The following is a 25250-nucleotide window of genomic DNA, read 5'->3' as shown; positions in this document are numbered from 1 at the left end:
TATTGTACATTTTAAAGTTTGGTAAGGAAAAAAATAGTCAGATTTATTTAATGCAGTGGATCATTTTTCAGGGAAGCTCCAGCATTCATCAAAACATAGAGATACCACAGGCACCATAAAAATTATGATGGTTTTGTTCTTAATACTTCCTTTTTATTGCCTACATTCTTTAAAGTGAATTTAGTGCTCATGAACAATGCTGGATACAACAACACTAGAAAGTTAAGTCCTCTGTTTATCTGCAGAATTGGTGCAGAGGACTACTGGCAAGTTTCTTCCCATAACCCCATCTGTGTTTTGCAGCTGTAACCTTGAGGGATCACCTTTAGGAGCAAGGAGATGACTTGATCCGTGTACTCTTTCTATTCTCTGCTGAAAGTGCAGATAGAGATGCCAATGGATGCCATTCAACTCTTTTTGATCTTCCTCATTAGATGTTGTGAGACCATCAATTTATTACCTTGACTGTGACAAATTTCTTCTAATGCAGGCAGGCTCTCTGTGGATATCTGTGTATAAATAAGACTTCTATACATTGAATACATCTAACATTTTGTATGTTAGAAAACATGCAAAAGCACCATTAAAGCGTGATGACTTTTGCTCCCTATATTGACCTAGGCTGAATTTGAGCCAATGATTTAGAAAGAATATGCTCTGTATCCAATTACTAATGTCTTCAGCCACAAGTCCAACCCTTCAGGGATTTTTTTTTTTTTCACAAAGAGGACGCTAACATATTTAAAAGAACTCACATTTTACTCTCAAAAAGAAAATCCAAGCATATTGAAAAACACGGGTATTTGGCTAACCTACCCCTCATTACCCAGGGGGGAGAGAATGTAAATGCGGGCTTGCATTAGATTGTTCACTGTGTGTACTCAATCTTTAGAAATCTGTTTCAAAGAAAAGAAAGGCATAAACCTCATTAGAAGAGAAACAACAGGGTGGAAAAAAAAGCGAGCCATGTCAGTTCAAACGCAAGTCCAGATGCTAAAGTTAGTTACACTTTTCAGTTTAAGGCAATGCAAATCCATTCTCCATTACAGGGGAAGTGGAAAAAGGCATTAAGCCCTTGAAATGGCAGGAGTCAAGTTCTGTGCTCAGTCAAATAGGAAAAGGTTTAATGTATGATTTTCTTCTTTTTACTCCATTGTACATTGTATCAAGGCACTGAAGAACAACTATGAATTACATAAATAGGAGGAGAGAAGCTAGAGTGGCACAACTGTTTGTAAGCTAAAATTGTTTCTTATTCCTCCTACCCCTCATTCCTCTTACACAGAAACAAACATGCACAAAACATTAACAAAATAAATCAGAATTTATATGAAGGTTATCCACAAGAGCAGATTCTAGATATAATTCGAATCCCTGAATATTAATTTGATCTTCTGCCAAGTGCTGTAGAGGTCTTAAGAATCTGAGTTTATATTGTGAGGAAAGGTAAAAAAGAGTCTTAATTTTAAATTGTTTTCATTATATAAACATTTATGAGCACACTTATGTTCCTTGATTTTTGGAGAATCATGATTAAACTTTAAATATATGTTTTAGCCGAAAATAAAACCAGGGATATTCCCCTACTTATGTCACAATATGTTAGCCAGAGGAGACAATTGCTACTATTTTCCATTAATCCGGCTTGGGAAATGAAGACAGAGCCTCTTCAGTTTGCCCACTACAACAAAGCTTCATCCCCCTGTCATGGATCAGACTGCTTCTTTCAGCATGGTTGCCTCAGAGGTGAATTTTCCCCATTGTAACACTCTATTTGGCAGAAGGGCATTTTCATTTCATTTTAGTTTCCTGTGTAGGTAACCAGCAGAGGAATAGAATATGAAATGACACATTTTGTGCAAATATTGTAAATGCATGGCAACACTATGCCTGAGGTATCCCCAAAGAAAGTCAAGGAGGAGTATATACCTTAGGTCGTAACTTTGTCTAATTCACAAAGTAGCCTGAGATCTGTGACAAGTATTGCAGTAGATGACCTAGGAGATCAGAAAGTTTGGTTTCACTGCCTCTTGAAAATTGATTTCCACCACTTAACTCCATGCCTCTTATTCTAATGCAAATGCTTTGATACCATGAGTAAGTATAATCTGCTTAAAGTAGGATCATAAACTATGGGGTGATCTCATGGAAAGTCTGCCACAACACCACAGCAAGCAAGAAGTTTGTGGAACCAGACGTTTTGAAACCCCATGCTCCATTGTTTCTTCATAGATATCAGTTATATTTACCATCATCTTGGATACCTGGTATATATCCAACACATATTTTTTTTAGGGAGAGTTGAAATGTCACACAGCTTTTGAGGATTTTCCTCATAGTTTTTTTATTGCTTGCATACATTTTTAGTTGTGTGTCTCTTTTAAAGTGATGTACTTTATGTTGAACTTTTTAACTGTGAAAAGAACTTTCTGCAATTCTTTGCGAGCCTTTTTAATTCTTGAATGCAATTGTGAAAGTAGCACTTTTCACTAAAATATGTCAAATTTTTACCCAGCTGTTAGCCAGTAAGTCATAAAAAAGATTCCTGTGAGGTAGGCAGTGCATGTTATCTTTTATACATGCAGACATAGCACTGTTGTACCACCTGAAATTCCATCAGGCTCCAAGCTCTGCAGAAAGTGACAAATGCTAGACAGGTATACTATTTATAATGGATGAGCTATGCAAGCCAGCTCTGGGAGTTGGATTGGATTTGATTGCAAACAATAATATGACACAACCCCAGCTGTGGATAGTACACACATTGTGAGAGGCAGTGCAATCTGGCAGAATGAACACCAGACACAGGCATGATCCAGAGCCCTAAATCCAGCTTCATGGTATATCTACTGTGTGGCTTTCAGAACACCTTTTCTGATCTAACAGTCCTTCTTCCAATTCCTTGTTGGTTTAGCAACAGCATATTGAATGATCATACCTCTCTAAGCCACTTCAATGCAATTTATAGCTCAGCTTGATGATGGACTTCAGAGAGGCTTTTTAAAGGAATGACATGAAAACACAAGAAGTTATTTGAATAATTTCGTGTTTGAATAATTTTGTGCAGTTGCTGACAACAAACTTGGAAAATTTTCCATGAAGTAATTAATCAGATTATCCTTCAGGGAATATCTTCTACCCCAGCAAGAATGTTTCCATTTCCAGTACAAAAGTGAATGGTGGAATACTGATCTTCCTGCTTTCACCAATATTCAAGTATTGACCATTACTGAAAGCAAAGATTTTCTAGTCCAAGATGAGAAGGCTGTGTCTCCTCCTGTCCAATTGTGCACACACAATATAAAACAGTCCCTCATTTCTGAGCCATGTGGATTAGAATTTATGCTTCTGTGGGATGTCATTTAATTCATTTCTGTGTTGGAGTCTGTGGATGCCGTAAGGGTCAGTTTGAAGTCTTGGTTCTGGTTATCAGTGGTTCATCCAGTCTACTAAGCTATCATAGGTGAAGGAATGGCCTGCACAATAGAAAGAACTGGTCTAGATTACTTTTTTCCTTGTGGGAATGGTAAGGGTCTTTCTGCTTCTACAGATAGAATTGGTGAATGGTTTTCCTTGCCATCTGAGATGATTCGTGCTATGAATCATTAAATAATCTATACAGTTACTTTCTTATATGCACACCTTCTTTGTTCTCACATACCTTGGATTATATTTCCACTCACTACCCTGTTGGATTTGGGGCATTTAGGTTCAAATTCTCATTGGGAAATTGATGGGAGTATTCCCTTACTTCTCCAGGGTGATTTCTTTTGCATGAGATAACATGCATGTTTTCAATCTGATGGTCACTCTGCTTTGTGTTGAAACACAAAACTTCTATGAATAATTTTCTTGATAGAAATATATTGGTATTATCAGTCCTCCTCTGTATTATTAGAATTCTTTGTTGAAGTCACATACACATGGCTATAATTCTTGTTAAAGCATATTTCTAGTTTGATTCCTGCATCGGATGAAGAAAACTTAGAGCAGCTATGAGTATGGGAGTGGAGAGCCAACAGCTCTTCCTATCTAGTCTTATACTTTTCCTTCTTACAGCTTTTTCTGGTTTACCCTTTCTGCCTCATCCTTCTCCATTGCCTTTTTATTTTTTCTTTTTCTTATTCCAGTTTATGGCTCACTGATTTCATAAGTTGCACCAAGACCTCAGGTTCAGCCTCAGACCATGGACATCTAGAAAGCTGAAATAGGGATCTTGGCATGAAAAGAAAGTGGAGATGGTGTGGCTTAATCTGCCAGTCCACAAATAACTTGGTCAACAGAGTTTCTGGCCGTGAAATCTGAGGGCCATTTTAAAAATAAGAAATTTAATTCATTCCCAATTTACTTTTGCTTCTCTGGATAGAAATTAGAATACAGGGTGGTGCTGGCAAAGCAATATACAGAGCAAAAAATATCATAATGACCTTGCAAGCTGTTTTTCTTGGGATCTTATAGCTAACTAATTCATGCCTTAAGATGTTGATTAACATCTCTATGTCTGGAGACCGAGGTGATTTATTCAGGGCATAATCCCAGAAAGCATCAGTCTTCTGTGATGTTCTTGCTGCAGCTTAAAGCTGTTCTTCCTTAGTGACATCCCTATGACACACTTCCTGTCTTCCTTAATTTAATGAATGTCCTAGTCAATTTGAAAGTGTCTCTGGGAAATAAAGTTTGCCCTTTGTGCTAGCAGGTTGATGTGAGCCATGCACTTCCAAACATCACGTTTGAAGCATATGCTAGCAAAACACAGCGGATCTTAACTATCAGGAGTAAGTGAGCAGTGCAAGTTACAAGAAGGAATTTATAGCTTTTAGATGTGAATTATAAGAAACAGTTCTTATTTCAGAGAGACACACATTTTATTATGTATTTTTTGCTCCCTAGGCATCGCACAAGAAATTTTGCAGCTGAATGTTTTATTTCCTGATACCTACTGCATAATAACATGTCAAAGTTCTTTGCAAAGTACCCTTTATTTTATGACTATGGCTTTCTCCTCCTTTACATAACGGCACTGGTTCATGTTATGAGTTCTTGCTATACTTACAAGTACAGTGACAATCTGTTCCTCTCTTCTATAGGTAGAGAATATTCCCATTGGCTTCACTGGTAAGCTTATCTGAGCCTCTCTTGGTCAGCTCTGAGGCCCATCCTGTGGGCAGTTCTCTATCTCTTTCAAAGGTTTGCTTTCATTGCCCCCAGGGAAGTCTGGCTCTTTACCACAGAATTACACAGGCAGAACCACAGATTATTATTGGTGGGAATAATTTCTTCCCACATCCTGAAGTCTAGGGCCAGCTGTCCTCTAAGCAATGTGCCCCTCAAAGTAACAGAACCAGAATTTTATCCAGAATATTTTAAAGCAGTAGGTATTTACTGAAACTTGTATAACTTCGTTCCCTCTCTTCAATTCACAGCTACCTCATCCCTGAACTCCCAGCTTCAACAGCTTCAGCATCTTCAGCAGCTCCAGCATCAACAGCAGCAGCAGCAGCAAAGCCAGCAGCAGCAGCAAGCTCAGCAGGCACAGACTCCACAGCCAACCCAGCAGAGCCAGCAATCACAGCCACAGCCATCAGCACCACCACAGCAGAACCAAACACAGTCCCAGAGCCAGAGCCAGCCACCTCCAGCCTCACAGTCCTCCAGCTCCCCTCAGAAACCCAGCCAGTCACCAGGGCATGGCCTTCCATCTCCTCTTACTTCACCAAATCCATTGCAGGTAGGATGCCACATACAAATCCCTAGAGGTCTTAAAACAGCATGTGCATTCTCTCTCGCTGCAAAGGGAAATGAAGCAAAGGCTACACCTTCTGACCACACAGGCTGAGAAATTCCACTTTGTATTACTCAATCCTTATGGGCATTCAGCTTATAACAGCTAAAATGCCTGATGAACCAGAAAAACATACCTAATGATGGTTCTAGGATGCTGCTTCCTGAAGAGTGTCTTTTGCTTTTAAAGTCTCCTGTCGAAAAACCCATAGAAAACTTTTTAATTTTTTTCCTCAGATTCATCATGTGACATTCACAAAAGACATTTGCCCAGCAGTCACCCTTTAGCATAGCTTAAGAGGGTAACAATATTAGCAGTTCATTAAGAGATAATCCTGAGTGTCAGCTTCTGCAGATGGACAAGTGCAAGGGGTGGATGCATCCTCTTGAAATCACAGTCCTAATTTTTATCCTGCTAATAATCAAATACTTCTGTTAGGTTCTTAGTATAGGTTCCAAAGCTAAGGATGCCAGTTAATGCCATTCATTGATACTCACTCCAATGACATGGTTATTTTTTAACAGATCCTACCATATCCATATCCATACTGATACCATATCCATACTGATCCATACTGATGCTCAGCTCTGCCCATCTTAGAAGTTCTGGGCAGAAACAGGAGAGCTCTGGTCCAGTGGTCCCATTTTCTTAGAGCTGGGTGTTCTTGCACTACGTGTGTCATGCTACATTCACACTGTGCAAGAGCAGCTTTGACTGTACCCATAAGTAGTGTGATTCTGAGCACCAGGGTAGTCTGTGAAGTGAATGAAGTCTTATTCACTAGGCAGTGAAACTGCACTTAGAAACCAGATAAGTCTCTATCAACTTTAGTCTTTAAATTTTGAGAAACCACTTAAAATATTTTATCCACACTGATGGATTTGGATCCATTTCCTGCAGAAATAAAATTGCATTAGCTTAATAATTAAGCAATCCTTTTTTAGACAATTAAGGGAAGTGGTTTACCAGAAGCTTTTCTTGCATGTGGCCAGTTAAACCTGCATTAATCTGAGCTTGAACTAAATTGCATCAAATCTGATTTTTTAAAATTGTTTAGATAATAGACTTAAAAGTCTGCAAGAGATGTGTCCTTGCTTGCTGAACTTTTTCTTAGAGTAGAGAATAATGCTTCTAAAGCTTCTTCTCTGTATTGTCGTAAGGACTACATATGCATCACTTAATGCCCCATCTATCATGTTAGTGAGTGCTTTGGGGCTTTTTTGTATGCAGATTATTGACATTCAGAGACACAGATATTTTCAGGGGAGCTTCTGTTACATTTTATTGCCTTGGTACAGCTGTAATGTATGCACACTAACTGTACACATGATATTTTGCTAAAACTACCTGCTAAATATTGTGTTTCAAAAGTCATTAAGTTCTACAAACAAAGCAAACGCACACATAAATTAGAGTTGGGAAGAAGCTGGATTATCTCAGACAACATACCTCGAGAGGGCTGTATTGAATCTGAGGTCTTAAGGCTTATATAGCCTTTGATCTCAATGGAAATCTCAGATGAATGTTAGTATTTTCAGTCCCATCTGTGATCTTCCAGGTGCTTTCAACTGTTAGCTTCCCTGGGTCACTTCTCAATTTCAGAAGTACAATAAAAGTAAGTAAAAGCTTTCCTGTTAGATGCTAATGACAATACTTCCACATAGATACCTTGGCATATCTCTCTCTTTAGCATCCTCATGCTCACAACTACATATCTGAGGGCAGTTTGGAAGTGGCAGACAACAGAAGTGAAAGAAGGGAACCAAGTACTCTGAGGTGTTTTTAGTTCAAATACTATCCCTTGAATGTTTCATGAATTGGGATTAAACTTAATTAAATACACCAGTGTGAGATCTGGCATTTCCCCTGGGGTGAGCTCAGCCAGTGCTGCCAAGCCAGTTGCATGTCTGGTTCACTTTCAGAACAGTAATGAAGGAATTAGAAGTCATTAGGTGTTAGTTCTGGCTCAGCATTAAAAACTTGCTAATAAATTGTTGGATAAGTAGTTCCAATGGTCTTTCCTCTCTGATCCTCACCATTTAAATAGCCATGAAATCCCAAAGTTTGTTTGCAGATACAAATATGTTGTGTACTGACAATCACAAGAGAATCCAGAATTGAGCACACTACTTTAGCCCTCACCTTAAGCCATGTGTGTAGGATCATTACTTTGGTTTTCTAGCCATCTCTACAGCATTTCTACAGCAAGTTCAATACAGCTTAAGCTTCCCTAGAAGTAATTAAAACTTGAAGCATGCTCTGTCATATGACCAGGCATTCTGAGACGCTTTCATATGCAAACAAGTGACCCTGAGAAATATTTCCAGAGGAACTGATGTTTTACTTTGTATATGGTTGTTTGGGTACTTTTCTAAATCAGAGCAGTGGTGACATCTCCTCTATGAAATTTGTCTTTCCATTCGAAATCCTGCAGAGAATGGCTGCCTTACCTTTGTACATCCATCTTGAGGATTGGATCTGAAATTATTTTCCTTCACATAGGCAGTTTAAAAAAAAACAAACAAATGGAGGGAGCACATATTTGGCAGCAGTTCCACATAATAACTGCTTAAAATATGGATTTTTTTAATGTTCAATGCTCCAATGTAAAAATCAACCTGAAACAAAAGTCAGAGGTAGTATGTCCTCTAGGGTAATGTTCTTTATGAACTAGAGTGAGATGGATTTTGTTTGAAGAATATTAAGGGAATAAAGAACAACTAAGTTAAAGTTTGACAGCTAAAATTTCATTTCTGAATTCTTGACTTTTTTCATGTGGGCTTTATCCTCTTACATTATTCAGGACCTGTCTGAAAGATATTAGTTTAAAAAAATGCAACCTCAAAAAATTGTCACGGAAAGTCAGTAATTCAGGATGATTGTGTTTGTTTCAAAAAACTGAAGGATAACAGCAATTACATCTCAAAATGTACAGATGCTGTCATGTCCTTCAGAAGGTAAATTAAATGAAAGTGACTTGCTTAGGTATACTTGGGTGAGGTACTTTGCTAGGTGATCAGAAATTAATAATGCCAGCGCAGTGTATACCAGCTAAAAGTCTCAGAATTATTCTTGTCAGATTATTCTGTAATAATTTTATCACTATTCTTTAAAGGATTCAGTGGGCTGGACTGTAGTTACAAAACTACTTTTCATGGGGTCTTTTAATGATTGTGTAGAAAGATGTAAAATCTCCCTTTAGGTTCCAGGATATTAATTTTTTGCTAACAATTATGAAGATGCTCCAGATTTACACTGATAAAAGCCAAACACTGCAGAACCAGGGTGATTGTTGATTTGCAAGAGACAACCACCAGAGAAGAATTTTTAAAAGCTGAGCTCCCTTTCAGGAAGTGGTGGGTTAGGCAGCTGACATAAGACTTTCATACCTCCCTTCTAAAAATGGTGAAATCCCTCATAAAGATAATTACAGTCTGATGTTTATTTTCATTGTGTCAATTGATTGAGACAAAAGAATCCAGAGGCAAAAGACAACCTATCTCACATTGTAAGTTGAGGACTTCAAAACCTTTACTTCTGGGAAAATATACCTCTCCAAATATGCTTATCCTGTGAATGTTTAGTGTTATTACATGAAAAACATATGGGTTCTTGGATGGTCAGCATGTTGTAACGTCAAAGGATAGATATCACGTTAAGACAGAACATCTTACAGAGTTTCCATGCAATTAAAATTTTGGAGTCATAAGAACTTGATTATATGCAGTATAAAATCAGATGAGCTTAGTACTAAGTAACTAATTATTCTGCCTGACTACCAGAATAAGGCAGTTTCTACCAGCAAAATATATTTAGGTGGCTCCAAAAAAAATTGTTAGCTTTTGGTGCTGACTCTCACTCTATATTTTTGAGATATGGATAAGATGAATGTACACATAGCCAGACCTGCAAAGGGAGTGCTGCACTATAGGAATAGATGAATTCTCAATGATTTCTACTGTTCTGTTTGTGTGTGAATAGGAACAGACAAGCAGGAAATCCCCCAGAGATTTTCTTACTGTAAAATTATTCTGACCATTTTCAGAACTCTTTCCTGAAGAGTCTCTTTTGTCACAGAAGTCTACCTACAATAACGGCAGCTGATGGAAGATGATGAGTGAGAAAAAATAACAATAAAAATAAGGAAGAAGGGAAGTGAGGAGATGACAACAGCACAAAAATCTTCCAAGTAATAGCAAACTTTAGGATCCCAAAACCAGAACCTCCTTCAGATTAAATTTTCATACTAATCTTAAATAATGTATTTGGAAACTCAACACTTTTATAACAAAGGAACAAAGAAAAGCAAAAGGCTGAAATACTCAGCTGCAAATGAGGGAGAATATATACACAGATGTCTTAGGCTCCCATAGTCACACAAAAAAACTCCCCCTTCCCTTTCCACCTACCCTCATTCACTGGTTAGCTTCTCATTAAGGCAAAATCAGCTTTGAAGAAATCTCAATATTTTCCGAGACTTTGACATATATACATATCTTTAAGATACAGAAGTCACAAACAAGTCTGTCAGCTTGATAAAGGCCAGTTTTTCAAGGATTATGCTCATGGTCTGTCTTTATGACTGTGTTTGCATCCAAGACTTATTATATTTTTCTCAGATTTTTTGACTCCTGAGATTAGGAAAATTTCATTGAGATTATGACACCAGTAATCCCACTGAGTCTGGTGGGTTGCTTTGTTTTGCTAAAATTGTCAAACTTCCTCTGCATAATATACTGTGCAATGTATGACTGATTGAATCTGTTCCCAAGTTGCTTAGTAATCAATTTGACAAAAAAGTATTTTATAAATGGTGAGTAAATTCAGTGCTTCACATCCATCACCCAAAATCCCCTAATTTTGGTATCAATAGGGAGTAAGATAACCCACATCACAAGGTGATATGTGACATAGACAAGAAGACATTTATTTGAGAAGGTTCAAATCCATCATCTGATGAGAGTGGGCCAGTTGAAGTGCTGATCACGGGTGGATCTCCAGGAGATACTGACAAGACCTAGGTCTCAGCTCTAAACTGATGGCATGGAAAGTCCCCTGCATTCAGCTAAATTGAGTTAAGCTCGGTGATCTGTTGAAAATACTTTGCTTATTTCATCCACTGTTCATTTCAAACTGAAAGATTTGAACACTTTGTTCTACTGACAGTTTTGGATTTCTGTGTAATCCTATAGTATTGTAAAGACTTTTGTGGGTTGATAAATGTGATTTCATGGGCAGATCAAGCAAGTATCTGTGTAAAAATTTCCACTAGCGAGGAAGTCATGGTACTCAGGTACCACACACACACATAGTTATTACCCCTGCAAATGCTGCTGTGATTCAGGCACTCTCCTTTTGATTTGGTGCTCCTCTTTTTGCCAGTGCACACAAACATTACTGTTAAGGAATTGAGCTTTTCTTGAGAAATTGTTGGGCTTGAGTTTCAGTGCCACCAGGGCCTCCTTCCTTCTTTTCCTCTTACCTCTTGTGGTACTTCCATGGCCATACTCATCCTTTCTGCATCTTCCACCAGCTGGGCTGCTCTGATATGACAACATGGCACTTTATCCTGGCTGGACACTCAGGAGCCTCTGCACTGTGCTCTACCCTGGACCTAGTGCACAGTAAAGAGACATGCCAGCTGGTTTCCTGCTATAGCTAGATTGTTTGATGGCTTGTACTCATTCCAGATCTCTTTCTCCTCAACAGTCTTCCTTCTCCCAGTAGTTCAGTGCTTTTTGGGGTCTTTAAGGCATTGGGAGTTCCCCCTGTAAAGCTGTTTAATACTGCATTTAAACAGACCAGAGATGTTTAAATAATCTCAAACAGACTTTATAAGCACATCTTCTCATTTCCTGAGGAAACTTTCTCTGAGATAGAGCACTGGCTGGCTGGTCCATCCAAATATACTCTGCAGCTGTTGCTATTTCAGAAACACAAGGAGGACTGGTGTCTGACTCACATTCAAAGCCAAGGAAATTAATCTTTGAGCAAAACAACTGGCATTATTAGCACCCAAAGGGCAGATGCTGAGGCTAATAATGGAAACCATTTGCTAGAGAATTCTCTGAAGCAGAGGAGAGTGGAGCTGTTTGCCCAGCAAACAACTTGCTCTGGCTTCTGAAATGGGAGCATTTAATAAACTCCCTAAAGCAACTGAAGTATTTAATACATGGGAAAATAAATAAATAACATCCTCACAGAACAAATTTGGGAAAGGATACATATCCCATAAGGTCTTCTATTTACAAAGCCTTTCTAGGTAGAGAGCAGGACCCTTGGGGATCTTAAGGACAGAAAAAGTTGACACAGCCTCTCAGATACTCTTATAAATCAAGTTGATATGTTCTGTTAGCATTGATTTCTCTTTATTTTTTCAGTCATATTTCCAAAAATTTTTAAAGAAAGTAGAGAATGTTCTAAAGCATTACTTTATTTTCCCCTATTTTTCATATCCCCATCTTTGTATTAAAAAAATGCAAGTCATCACAGGTTTCTAGTCTTGCAGGAAAGTAATTTTTCTACTTGGAAGCAAGTGGACTGAGTGAACACTGAGAACCTGGTGGGCTTGGGTCTTACTGCATCTGAGGAGTAATATTTTGTAAGTGGTATAGCCCTGATGTTATATTATTAAGGCTCATTGTGCAAAAAAGCACCTAAAAGAGGTTGCTCAGCTCCTACATACTGCTAGGGAGGAAAAAAAAGCCACTCTAGACTGTGTTTTAAATTTTAATATTAAGCCTTTTTTTGGCAGTACTGTTGAGACCTATCCGAGTGTCCACTTCTGGATACTGTTGGTGGTTTTAGCAGCTGCAGGTGTTTAAGAAGAGTAATACTTTTTCCCTTTTTATTGGTAGCCAGAATGTTTTGAGAGAGTAACTAAGCACAAGCCTGGAGATTATGAAATTTGCTTAAGTGTTAATGGGTTGATTGCTGAGTTACAGTCTGCCGTCTTTACTGGAAATTGATTGACTAGTGCTGCAGGTCTTCACACTTGACGCTCGGATTTGACTCGAAAATTCTGCCAAGTCTTTTACTCTGAAATTTATCTTAATTAGATCTGAAAGACCTGCCACAGCAGAATAGTCACACCGATTAAAATGAAAAACAGGAGAAATTACTGATCAAATTAATCATAATGTCGGGTTACAGCTGTAGGTCTGATGTAATTTGCCACTCCAGTGAGTTACATCGGCCCAGGCAGAGGAAAGAGAGCTGGTTTTATGCTGATCCATAACACCAGGCAGCTTCAGGCAGCCCATCAGGATGCTTGTTCCTTTCATTCTCTTGGCTTATTCTGACCTTAGAGGTGCAACTAGAAACAATTTAGGCAAAAGAAAAAATATCCTTTTATCGAAGGGGTTAGACTGGAAACATGAGCTTTCCAATCCTTCATTTTTTGCCCTTCTCCACCAACCTTCTACTTTTGTTTGAAGTAACTAAAAATTATGTGAAAACTGGAAAACTAATAAGTCAGAGGTCACCACCTCAGCCACAGTCAGAAAATGTGTCTTTTTAAGAAATCCTTGTGGGTTAGGACATGAGGAAATTAGGATAATTTAAACAAATGGGCATTTAGCAGTACATGTCCTTCTGTCATGGTTTGACACTGGCCAAACTCCAGACACCCACAAAAGCCACTCATTCACCCTACCCTGCCACAGATGGACAGAAGAGAAAAAAAAGTTCAACAAAGGGTTCATGAGATAAGGACTGGGAGGAAACACTGCATGGGCAAAGCAGGTTCAACTTAGAAGTACAAAGTGAATTTGTTACTAACAAAGTCAGAGATGGATAATGAAAAGTAAAATAAGCCCTTAAAAACACCTTTTTCCACAGCCTCTCCCTCCTTCCTACCAACAGCACAGGGAGACAAGGGTGTGATAGTTTTGGTTAGTTTGTCACCTGAAGTTTTGTTCTGCTGCTCACGGAAAGGCGTAATTTCCCTGCTATGCCATGGGGTCTCTTCCCACAGGAGACAGCTCTCCATTCTCTTCTCCAATGTGGTTCCAATCTCATGAGCAGCAGTCCTTCCAAAACTGCTGCAACGTGAGTGCCTCCCACAGGGAACAGTCCTCCCAAAACTGGTGCAGTATGGGTCACTCTTCCACGGGGTGCAGTCCTCCAAGGACAGGCTGCTCCAGCCTGGATGCAGGGGCCAACTCTCTCCACTGGGTCTCCCACTGGATCACAGCCTCCTTCAGGGCATCTATCCACACCAGTGTGAGCACCTCCCCCATGGGGTGCAGGTGGATCTCTACACCCCCTATGGACCCCCATGGGCTGCAGGGGCACGGCTGCTTCACCATGGTCTTTACCACAGCCTGCAGAGGAATCTCAGCTCTGGTGCTTGGAGCACCTCCTGCCCCTCCTTCTCCACTGACCTTGGTGTCTCCATGTTGTTTCCCTCACGTCCTCACCTCCTCCTCTTCTCTGGCTAGAAAAAATCTGCCCCCACTTTGTTTTGATTTTCTTTTTAAATGTGTTATCACAGAGGCGTTACCATCATCTGTCATTGGCCCAGCTTTGGCCAGCAGCATGTCCATCCTCAGAGCCACCAGGGACTGGCTCTGCTGGACATGGTGGAAGCTTCCAGCATCTTCTCACAGAAGCCACCTCCATGGCCCCTCACTACCAAAAACTGGGCCATGCAAAACCAACACACCTTCTTAGCAAGTAGGAAATCAATAATGAGACTTAATAATTTGTAGATACAATGATCCTAAAATTTATTTTTAAACTTCGTACTAATCATATTCTACTATGTATTATATTTTTTCTTTTTCGTATACAAATTACCAATTGAATCCATGTTGATAGGTGATGGGCTGTGGGTCTTAAGGGGCCCTAGCATAATATTTTCATATGGAAGAGATGCCTTCTACAATTCCTGCTGTTCCACCAGCAAGGTTTGAAAGATTTTTAGGACAACTTTTCTTGTAGCACCACTGTATTTTTTTGCTGCTGATCCGGGACAAAGCCAAGAAATAAAGAAGTTTGCCACCAGCTGAGAAAGGAAATTAAGCAAAGGAAAGAGAGCAAGGAAGCATAGATGGGCACTATGAGTCTCAAGAAAAAAAAGAAGTCTAACCTCTGAAATACACACCATTTTTGTTATGATACTGTAATATCTTAGACTACTCATGAAATTTTAAGTGTTTTTTCTTTCCAACAATGATGCAATTCTATAAAGTTGGTTTCTCCCTTGCCCAAAATTTCCTTTTAATTTTCTATTTTAGGCTTTGTAAATTTGAAATAACTAAGTATACCTATTGTTTAAAATCAGCTTAATGGATTTATAAAAAAATATTATACTGAAGAGTCTAAAAAATATTGGCTTAGGAAAATAAGTTGAAAATAATTTAAATTCATAGTGATGATTTGAAATCTGCTAGAATACTTAATCATTTTCAAATGCAAGGGTTTTTTCCCATATTCAATTTTCCCTCTTCATTTGCATCAGAAATTGCATGATAAATTAGGATAATTTCAGATAATTTCCCACAGGACAGAACTTGACTTATTTTGGATAGCTTAGACATGACGTAATATCCTGTGGGGATTCCAGTTGGAGAACCAAGTTAGGTTTTGTTTGTGAAAGAGACTGGAAGGCAAAGCTGAACTCAGCTCCAGAAGACAAAAACTGACATATGGAAACAGCCCTTCATATATTGCTAGGATTCTCCTTTTACTAAAGGAATCACGATGGTGCATTCTGGTTCTTAAAGGAGTTGAGATTTTTTTAAAGCAGCAATCACCCCTGCAATGTCTTTGTATAACTATTAAGAAATATTTACTGATTGTAAAAAGCATTGGGGAAGCACTCAGATTTGGGAGGATCCTAGTCTTTGAGCAAAAATACTGATGCTACAAAGAAAACCCTAAAATATAGGTATAGTCACATTACAGAAGGGTGCCCTTTACTAGAGATGGCCAGTAAATTGGTATCAAAAGATGAAGCTGAATTAATGTGATAGTAAGTGATATAAAAATTGTTAGTTTTTAATACACTCATGATTTTCACCATAGTAACACTATAAATCTCTTTTCAGCCTTCTAGAGAGCCAAATCCAGCTGGAGTGCTGTCTTTGTCTCTTAATGCTCTTGTCCCACTTTGGGTATCCTTGTGGATTGGTGGCTCCAGCTGGAACAGGACTGAAAATGGTAGAGGGATGATCTCCTCTTGGTCTTTTCCCAGGAACTTGGGGACACCTCACAGAGTGACAAGTAGAGCTGCCTGTGAGGGTGCTCCATGGGCCATGGGGCAGATGATGAGGACTAGGGCTGTACTGGGATCATTATCTATGAAGGGGCAAGTAAGGTGAAGTCAGTCTCATTCCCAGGATTCATCTGAAGGTGCAGTTTCCATCAGTGTATTCCTCAAGGACTGGGTCTGATATCAGGGAAGAAAAGGAAAATGCTGGGAGGAGGAGAAGGGAGGGAAAAAAAGTCTTTGTTACTCACAGTGCCTTTATTCCTACTGGCCTATTATAGTGAGAAAGAGAGAGGAAAAAAAACATTGGTATTGGTATTGTAAAAGACTGAAATTTTATCACTGATCACCATTCTGGAATAAGATGCTGTGTGCATTTTTTCCATCCTACTTCTGTGTCTGCAACTTTTTACTTTATAACAAGACGTAACTCCGCTATGAGGGAAGTAGGCAGAAGGTTTCTCACAGCACTCAAATGAGACAGGAGCAAGCTCAGCATGCTGTTATGGAGGTCTCCTACTCTTCTCCCTCCCCAGCTCTATAGAAATGCAGCTGCCTTGTTTGGGCTTTTTTAGCTGTCTTCTGACTCTGAAACATGTTCTCCATGCAATCAAAATGTGTTTGACAGAATTTTCAGTTCATGTGAAACAAATATAAAAATAAACAGATCTTGAGAAAACCAAGCCATTCTAAAAATCCTTGATGTTTTCCCCATAGACATTCAAAGACTATGTCTAGGGGGAAATCACTGGCGCTTCAAATGTAAAAGCAGGTATAGAGATAACACGTCAGTCCTGTAGACCCAAACATGGCATTCCATGCTCTCATGAGTGAAAACTGCAGGAAAAGAAGAGCGAATTCTTTTACTGCCATATTAAATCTGCATATTTAGCTCTAATCTCATTATCAAATTATGCCTTTGCTTACTGAATTAATTTTTGACAAATAATTTGCATCAGGAAACAAAGTGATATAGTAAATAGTTGTTGGAGTCAGGGGCATGAAACTGCAATCGCAGGTCTGCCACTGTCTGGGATGTCACTTAGCTTTTTTGTTCCTTTGTTGATTCTCCCACCATTGTTTGATCACCACTTTATACTGGAAGCCTTTACAATTTTTGGTATAATGCAATGAGGCCTTGATCTTGCATTGGGCTTCTAAGTACTGCTGGAACACTGATCCCGCAAAAGCAGGGCATATTCAAGGGAAGAATAGCACAGCCCCCATCACTCTCTTGCTGAGTGGTGAATTCAGAGTAGCATTGCTGTTCACTTCAAAGTACATAGAATTGGTATCCATTTTGTTTTCAAGTATATTGAATATTTTGAAGTTTCTGTCAGCTGCTCAGTGTGCTGTCAAATGCACTAATGAAAGGTTTTCCTCAGGTTAATTTTCCTACTCGTAATACAATACCCAAATTTGCTTTAACACTTGAAAAAATCCATCCATACTAAAGAGAATCAGTTGCTTAATCCTAAAATTAAAGGTTATTGCATGCAAGAGAAAATAATTACATGCTCAAAGTATGGAAAAAAGAAAACTTTTTTAATATGTAGGTATTTGTATAATTAAAGACTAATCAAGCATGAAGGCTGCTGACTAAACCAGAAAATGAGATTGTTGGCAAGCAATATTGTAATGTAAATGCCATTTTGTTTAAGTACTAAGGAGCTGGAGGAATGATATCCTGAACAGATTAAAAGCAAACAGCATTGATAATAAATATTTATCAGATTTCAAATGAAACACACAGAGATTTTTATATTTTACATGCAAAATATATTGACATTGAAGTATTCAGTCACTTTTCAAAGGTTTGTTCACATCTTCTCTTTAAAATGTTGATAACAAGCACTCACTAGAGATAGAAACAGCTTTAAAACTCAGTCTTAATCTGTAGCAACATCACTAATGTGTAGGCAATGGAAAACAGCTAAGAGGTTCTTACACAGTTAACTACAGATGTGTAAGGACAGCTCTTGGGGCTGGATAGTGAGAATTTGAGTGGTCTAGATGTGTTTTATTTTCTTTTTCTTTTTTCCAAAATGTTCACATTAATTTTTCAAAAAGAGAGGGAAGCTTCTGAAGCTTAAATCCATGTCTTGAAACAAATATTTAGTAAAGTATTTATGGAGGGCTTTTGTATGTACATAAATTAACCCAATATAACCACCATTTTGTTGTAGAGGACTTATTTAATTAAAGATCTGTATCATCTTGAGGCAGTGTTTTGAGTTTGTGGTAAACTATTGCACTTGTTAAATATGCTCATCATACACCTTTGTGTTATGTCCTTGCAGCCTTAATCTTGTTTAGAAGTGGATATAAAAATGTTTGGATACAACAGGGGTTCAGAAGAATGAGGAAATGCTAGGACACCGAATGTGTTCCTATTTCCATTCATTTTCTTTTCATTACAGTGTTCCCAAAGTTGGCACTACTCAGCATGCTGATTTCCAGCAGAAACCATCTCTTAATAAAGTCTGATCATACAACAGTTTAAGCTAATTTAAAAAATCCTTTGAAATCTGTGAAAAGAGGCTAAACCCAGTGGTTATGATAGCGAGCCAATGAATACCTTTGCTTTAGTACATGCGTTGTGGGCCATTGCGTCCTTTGTACTGATGTGTACCTCCTGTTGTTTCCTCATGAATTTACTTTTTGGAATTATCTTCATCTCAATTATGACTGAGACATACAATAGTATGTCACTGACAGAGTTATTGAGGGAAAGTGACAAAAGGGATTTTTGAATGTAAGGCTGCCTACAACCTTATCTAATTTTTTGTATCCTGGTGTAATTATATTCTATTTGCCTTTGGACTAAAGGAGTGTAGACAAGTTAAAATTAAATAATACTGTGAAAAAGTCTAATGCTAGTCTCTTGAATAAGCATTGATCAAATTTTCAGAAGGGCTGTGTCACTACCACTGAGATGAGCTGTAGAAATTATTATTTAGCTTTCAAAAGAAAAAAGATACAGATTTCAACCTCTGCATTTCTTAGAAAGGCCTTGCTTGTGTCTATAGGTTTTATCACAGGAAACTGACAGTTTGCAAATGCCAAAATTCAGACTGAGATCAGCCCAAGCCAGCCTGGCTCATACAATATCCTGTGTTTATCTGAATTACTGATCTCTTAAATATATAACTTCACAGATAGGCATATTAATATATTGACATTAAGGAACTTTATAATAAGTACTTTGTAAGCCCTCTAAGCAATTCATATTTACATTAGTTTAATGATACAAAGGATTATGTTGGTAAAACCACACTAAGGAAAATAGTAGGAAAAGTACAAAACTTTGTGTGTAGACAGTCAGTCAACAGTGGTCCAACAAGAGGAAAGTAGCAGAGACAGTAAAGCACATTTAGATCAAAGCTACGCAACTGATGGTCTAGCAGCCAGGTCTGACCCATAGGAAGTTTCCATCAAGATACCAGGTGAGCAAACTAAAAGAAAAATAAAATACTTTGAAGGCAATTGCACGTTTGCTTTACCCTGGTGTGTATCATTGCTTGTGGGTCATGAGAGCAGCCCAAATACCTGAGAGAGCTGGGCAGGTGAAAAATCTGCCTTTTGGTATTTGTTTGTTTGTTTGTTTTTCATACATAGATGACTGAACAATAGTAGTAAATTTTAGCTTGCCTGTTAGCAAAAAGAGGCTGATTTTTTTCTTCTACAGAGGTATCTGTGTCTCCCAAAGATTAGTGATCCTGTCAAGCAGGTGGTAATTCCTTTTTTGTTTGTTTATTTTTAAATGTAGTATAGTATAAAGTGTAAGTTACAAGAACAGTTTACCTGTTGTTTCTAGAAGGGACATTTACCACAGTTTTCTGATGAAAACACAGAATGGTGTAAATTATTTGAAGGCTGAAAGAGACACTTTCACAAATCATTAAACTACCTTGTGTCTTGGAACATGGAGAGGATATTCCTGGGATATTTATCTGAGGGCTCTTCAGGTTGAAAGGGGAATGAAGTTAGCAGAAAAAAAAAAACAGTCCCATACAGAAAGAGCAATAATTCACAAAATAAAAATGAGGATAATGGTTAGAAATGTCAGCATATATATATTTGAAATGCCTTTGATGTGGCTATTACTTATGAAAAAGTTATTACTGCCATTTTGCACTAAGTAGTTATTTCATTGTAACCACGACTCGTATAGCATTCATATATAAGGAAAACCTACAAAGAAACCTCAAACCACCTAGGGAAATGTAGCATGTCTCCCAGCTCTCTGGTTTTATATTCCTTGACAACCATCAACCTAAACAGGGCTTAAAAATGCTCAACACTAGTGTACATCATCTCCACTTACCTTCATGAAACTATAAGGACATGCAAGCCTCATCTTCAGTGTGTGGTTTTGAAAATCTTAATCTGATTCTGTAGACTAACAATATCTTTTACTCCAAGACATAAAATGTAAGATCACAGTCCAGGGTATAGCCACACATGGAGGTCTGACGGTCAACCAGATGCTGCTCTGGTTTCAAGGGCTGTCCGAAAAAGTTGCCTTCTTTTCAAAGAGAATCTACTCCTCATCTGAGCAACAGATACTGAAATTTTTGGATGTTTTTCTGGACATGCTTAATTTGATTTTGCAATTTTGTCACAGGAGTAAGTCTTATTACAAAGATTAGGCAAAAAATCAGACCCAAGGATATTCCATCATATCTATAAACACTTGACTTCAAACCAGAAAAAAGAAAACAATAAAAACAGGGCAACTGAGAAAACTGCATGGATAAAATAAAACTGTTAAATCTGATTTTTACAGATTTTACTTTCATTTTACTTTATCATATGCACATGAACCCCATGCGATTTGAGAAATTTGATTCAAAATGAAGCTCTTAAAACTGGGAAATTTCAGTCCTACCAAAACACTTTCTTTGGGAACTTATGGAAGGAGACAGTTAATAACACAATCAAAGTACCTGAAAAGTTCCAATGGAAAGAATAATAGTGCAATAAATTTTTCCACCACATATTTTAAAGCCTGTTTGAAAAAAAAAAAAAAACATTTGTAAGAAAATATTGGAAATTAATGCAAGTATAGATTATAAACTTCCCATTAGGGTGCTGTTTTTAAATTTCCATGGGGTGCTTCAGCACTTCAAGAAATGGCATAGTGTCCTGAGGAGGAGAAAGAAAAGATCAGTACACTTCCCACTTCTGACAGATATGGGTTTTCACTATGAAATAAAGTCAGTCATACCAGAAAAATGGTCCAGAACTGAGGAAATGCAATTTACCTAAAGAACTGAGGTTTATAATTATCAAGAAAATAAACACTCTAATTTTCCTATAACTTGTTCCTTTGCAAAATTCCTAGCCTTCTTTTAGTAGCTGGACAACTCAAGACCTCTTTTCATTATTTTTTGTTCAGAACTGTAGATTCACTGAAAAGCAAATCTATTCATGGCATCTAGTTAAATCATCTCATAAAATAGTATCTTAGCCTCAGGTTCCAGCTTTTCACCGCACCTCATTCAGATATGAGGATTCAACCAGGGTCTCCACATGCTTCTGAATGCCCTGATTTGGCAGAAAAATACATGCTTGAGGGCTTTTACTTTTCCATCTTGAAATATAAATAGTTCACTGTTCATCAGGCCAGAAAGAGAACTTATCCTCCTGTTTGTCCCAGTGTGCATGGTAACTTTTACTAAGGAAACAATTCTAATGAATGGCAGAGAAATGTTACAAGACTGTAACTTACTATGTATAAGCACATCTTTTCTGTTGAGAATTGTCTGCTGCAAATTTTAATGAAAAATTTCTCAAAGTGCTAGGCAAGCTCTAGAAACTGTGTAAATACTCCAGATGAAAACTAAGACTGGTTTGCCTTTGTTCTCTATTGGGAGAAGTGGGACTGATTGTATAGGTTACAGGATATTTTATCAGCTCTTTGGATGGGAGAGTTGCCACTTTAGTATAAGATGAGCACTACTTTTCCTGTGATGACTGCCTGGTGTTTGGACTGTATCTGGCTGGTTTTCATTCTATAATCATGAAAACTGAAAAGATATTTCCTAAGCTACTTTAAAGGGGAAAGATGATTGATTCAGAAAGATAAGGTACATAGGAAGCATATGTATGATTCAGATTGATCAGATTTTTAGAAAAATAAATGGTATCACCCAAGCAAAAGAAATAATCTTCAATGCAAGTAATAAGTGACTTTCTATCACTCAACACTAATTCATATATAAGGAAATGTTGAAGTTCTTCCAGAAAGTACAGCTAAAATAAATCGCTAAATAACAAAATGTTAGCTCCAGTAGGATTAAAAATTTATGAGCAAAATTTGACTTTTAATGATATTGGGTCAATACAGACCTTAAAATAAGAGGAATTACAGGTTCTGAAAATAAAGTTTTAGCTTATTGTTGGGATAAAGCTCTGTGACCCCTGGCCCTTTAAAAATTGAACTTAGGCTGTAAAAATATCACTTCTTATTGATCACATGGTTATTAAAGTCAGTCAGATGCTCAATTTATATGTCAAATACTTGTCAAATTTCCTGTAAATATTAGAACAAAAGAAGACCGTGATAATATTTTGTTCAGTTACATTAGATTTATTCACCTTTTCATCAGTGAGAAATAATAAAAGTGGCACTAAATAATGCATTAATATGCCAAGCATTTATCAAAGCTATATTAATTTCCATCTGCATCATGTATGTGGTGTTTGCATGCAATACTTCATGTATATGAAGGCTGGAGCATACCCTTCCATGTGTGACTTCCATACCCTGAGTGTGACTGTATAAACAGACCGTGGGTTCTCACTCTCTCCTTTCAGTACACCTTCCTACTCCCTGCCACATCCTTGCAACCTTTGGAAGGTGTGGCTTATTTGTTGAACCTCAAGGAGAATGAGGAAACATGGTAAGTCAACAGATATTAATTAAATGTTCAAGGCAGGTTTTAAATTACCTTTAATATATGTTGCTTCTAATGACACTCAAGTGTGCTTAAAAGGGAGGTCAAGGGAGAGATCTTTAGATCCCCAAGGCTCTCCAAAGATACCTTTCCATAACCAAATGCTTTCATATGGGTAATCGAAAGAAACCTTTACTCAACCACTGGGGAGTCTTTACAGCCTGGCTTCGATTGGAGTCTGAGTGGAGGCCTGTGAGCAGGACGTGTTTGTAAGCATTTCTAATGGCATTTTGATGTACATGTACAAAATTGATGTCGGAAGGATCATTGTAAACTCCCAAACAGTGGAATATTGAGGACATTTTCAGGTGGCAGTCAGATTCTGGCTGGGTGAGCCCAGTATATTTTCTCATGTCACAGTTGATTAGGTTCACAGGGAAGTGGAAAGAGTAAAAAATTCTCTTATTACTGCAGCAATGCCATATTAGCCTCTTTTCCCTTTGAATGCAACATTAGTTTTTGTCCAGAACTCTAACTGCTTTCTACAGTTTGGGGAATTGTAAAGCAGAAACAATTTTCCCAGCTAGGCTGACCTTCACAGTAATGAGAAATGACTGGAATTTCTCTCTATTTCTCTAACATTTGGTGAGGGGGGATAGGAGGTATGTGTTTGTTTTACCTGATATTATGTTGTGGGCATCTATTTGGCACTTTGAGCCTAATTTTTTTCCATTCAGGAGATTACATGGACTGCTGCACCATCTGACCCAGTAGCCAGCCCTCAAGTGTATAGAGAAGTGACAGTAATGCACTTTAAACCTTCTGTTATCACAGCAGTGATGGCATTTTGTTTCAGACATTAAATGATTTTCTTTTTTCAATGGATGGCTATTTTCATTTACTCTTCACTACTTGTTCAGGTGATGAGCAATGATCTCAAGAAAATTTAAGGTTCATTACCAGCCAGGTAGATAGGGAATTCTCAAAGTGAACCTACATCTGCTGAGTATTTTCATTGTGAGTCTGGTACTATAGCACTACAATGCTGATCATCTCTTGGGTATGGGATAAGAAAATTCTGCAGTTATGTGCAAAGTAAGTATATCTGAAGAGTTTTTAACAGCAGCACAATTTTCAAGAAATATGAGTTGCTTGTTGCTTCCTTGTTCTCTCCAGGTGTTTCAGAATAAACCTCTTTTCCCTGCAGAATCTGAGACCTCTAGCAATGCATGGTGGTCCAGGCTAGGTCTGCCCTGCAGATGCAGAAGTAGAACTGCAGAGGTGTCAATATAACGAGGCAGAGATTCATGAAGCAAGATTCATAGGCAGGAAGAGTGAAGGCACTGTGATAGGGCATTTAAAGAAATGAACCACTCAAGTAAACATGCAGGATCCCAGGCGCAGCTTACATTGAAGTCCATAATGCTGTATCCTCATGGTGGCATCGGCATGAACTAGATGGGCTTGGATAGGACTACACCTGCTCCTGATTACAGTGTAGACCTCTCCACCACTGGTATCTATGCTAGTAAAATATCTAGAATTCCTGGAAATGGGCAGAGTGAGAGCATTTCAAGCAGAAGACAAATTGAATCAAATCTCTGGCTGCAAATCATTCACATATGAAAGCTGAGTGGTAGTTTCAGGGAATTCATAAGTTGCAAGTGTTTTACCTTAATTCTGGCTTTATTATAGCTACAACAGGCTATGGAAATGTCAAAATGTCATGGACGAGGCAGGTTTTCACCCCCTTTTACTGTGGAAGAATAAATGATTACACGGTGTTTCTAGAAGAATAAGATTGCATAATACTCTGTAAACTTTCAAGAGTTTGACTGTATTCTTCCACACTTACTGTATCTGAAAGGCCTGAAATGTTAAACATATTCCATTAGGTTGGAGTGTCATGTTCCTAGGTAATATTTGTGTGTTATGGCCATGATGTTAGGACATTGCTTTGACTCCCTGTTAACAGCCCATAATAAGGGGAGCAAAGTCAAGAAATATTACATTCCATGTGTCGGGTTCGGCTGTCTGTCTGTGCCCTGACACGGGTAGGGTGGTTCTTGGGTGGCACGCGTTTCAAAGGACGAGTCTGGACTCCTCAGCTTTTCGGTCTTCAGATTGTTTATTGTTTCTTATCTACAAAATTTTCTGTCTGCCCAACAGAGGTCTGATCTGCAAGGCAGCCACAGGCACTCTGACCACCCACGGGGCGGTCATGTCTTTTTATACTAAAATCTACGTACATGATATTTACCTTTATTTTCCAATACTTTTCACCCATGTTGGCAAGTGCACCTTCACCATAAACCAATCCCCAAGTGCTAACATCACCACAGGAGATGGAGGA

At 38.2% G+C, this 25250-nt stretch overlaps 1 protein-coding gene across 1 annotated transcript in view; it reads left to right on the top strand.

Annotated features, from left to right (window-relative positions):
• The window catches only part of POU6F2 (POU class 6 homeobox 2), a 311850-nt gene that overhangs the window by 209417 nt on the left and 77183 nt on the right, over positions 1 to 25250 (top strand). Inside the window, exon 5 of the mRNA XM_066544767.1 lies at positions 5424 to 5728. Coding sequence (XP_066400864.1) covers positions 5424 to 5728 — 305 coding nt within the window. The remainder of the gene's footprint in view (positions 1 to 5423; positions 5729 to 25250) is intronic.

The sequence above is a fragment of the Molothrus aeneus genome, chromosome 1, assembly GCF_037042795.1.
Source record: "Molothrus aeneus isolate 106 chromosome 1, BPBGC_Maene_1.0, whole genome shotgun sequence".
Lineage (NCBI taxonomy): Eukaryota > Metazoa > Chordata > Aves > Passeriformes > Icteridae > Molothrus > Molothrus aeneus.
This window is presented reverse-complemented; position numbering and strand designations above follow the sequence as displayed.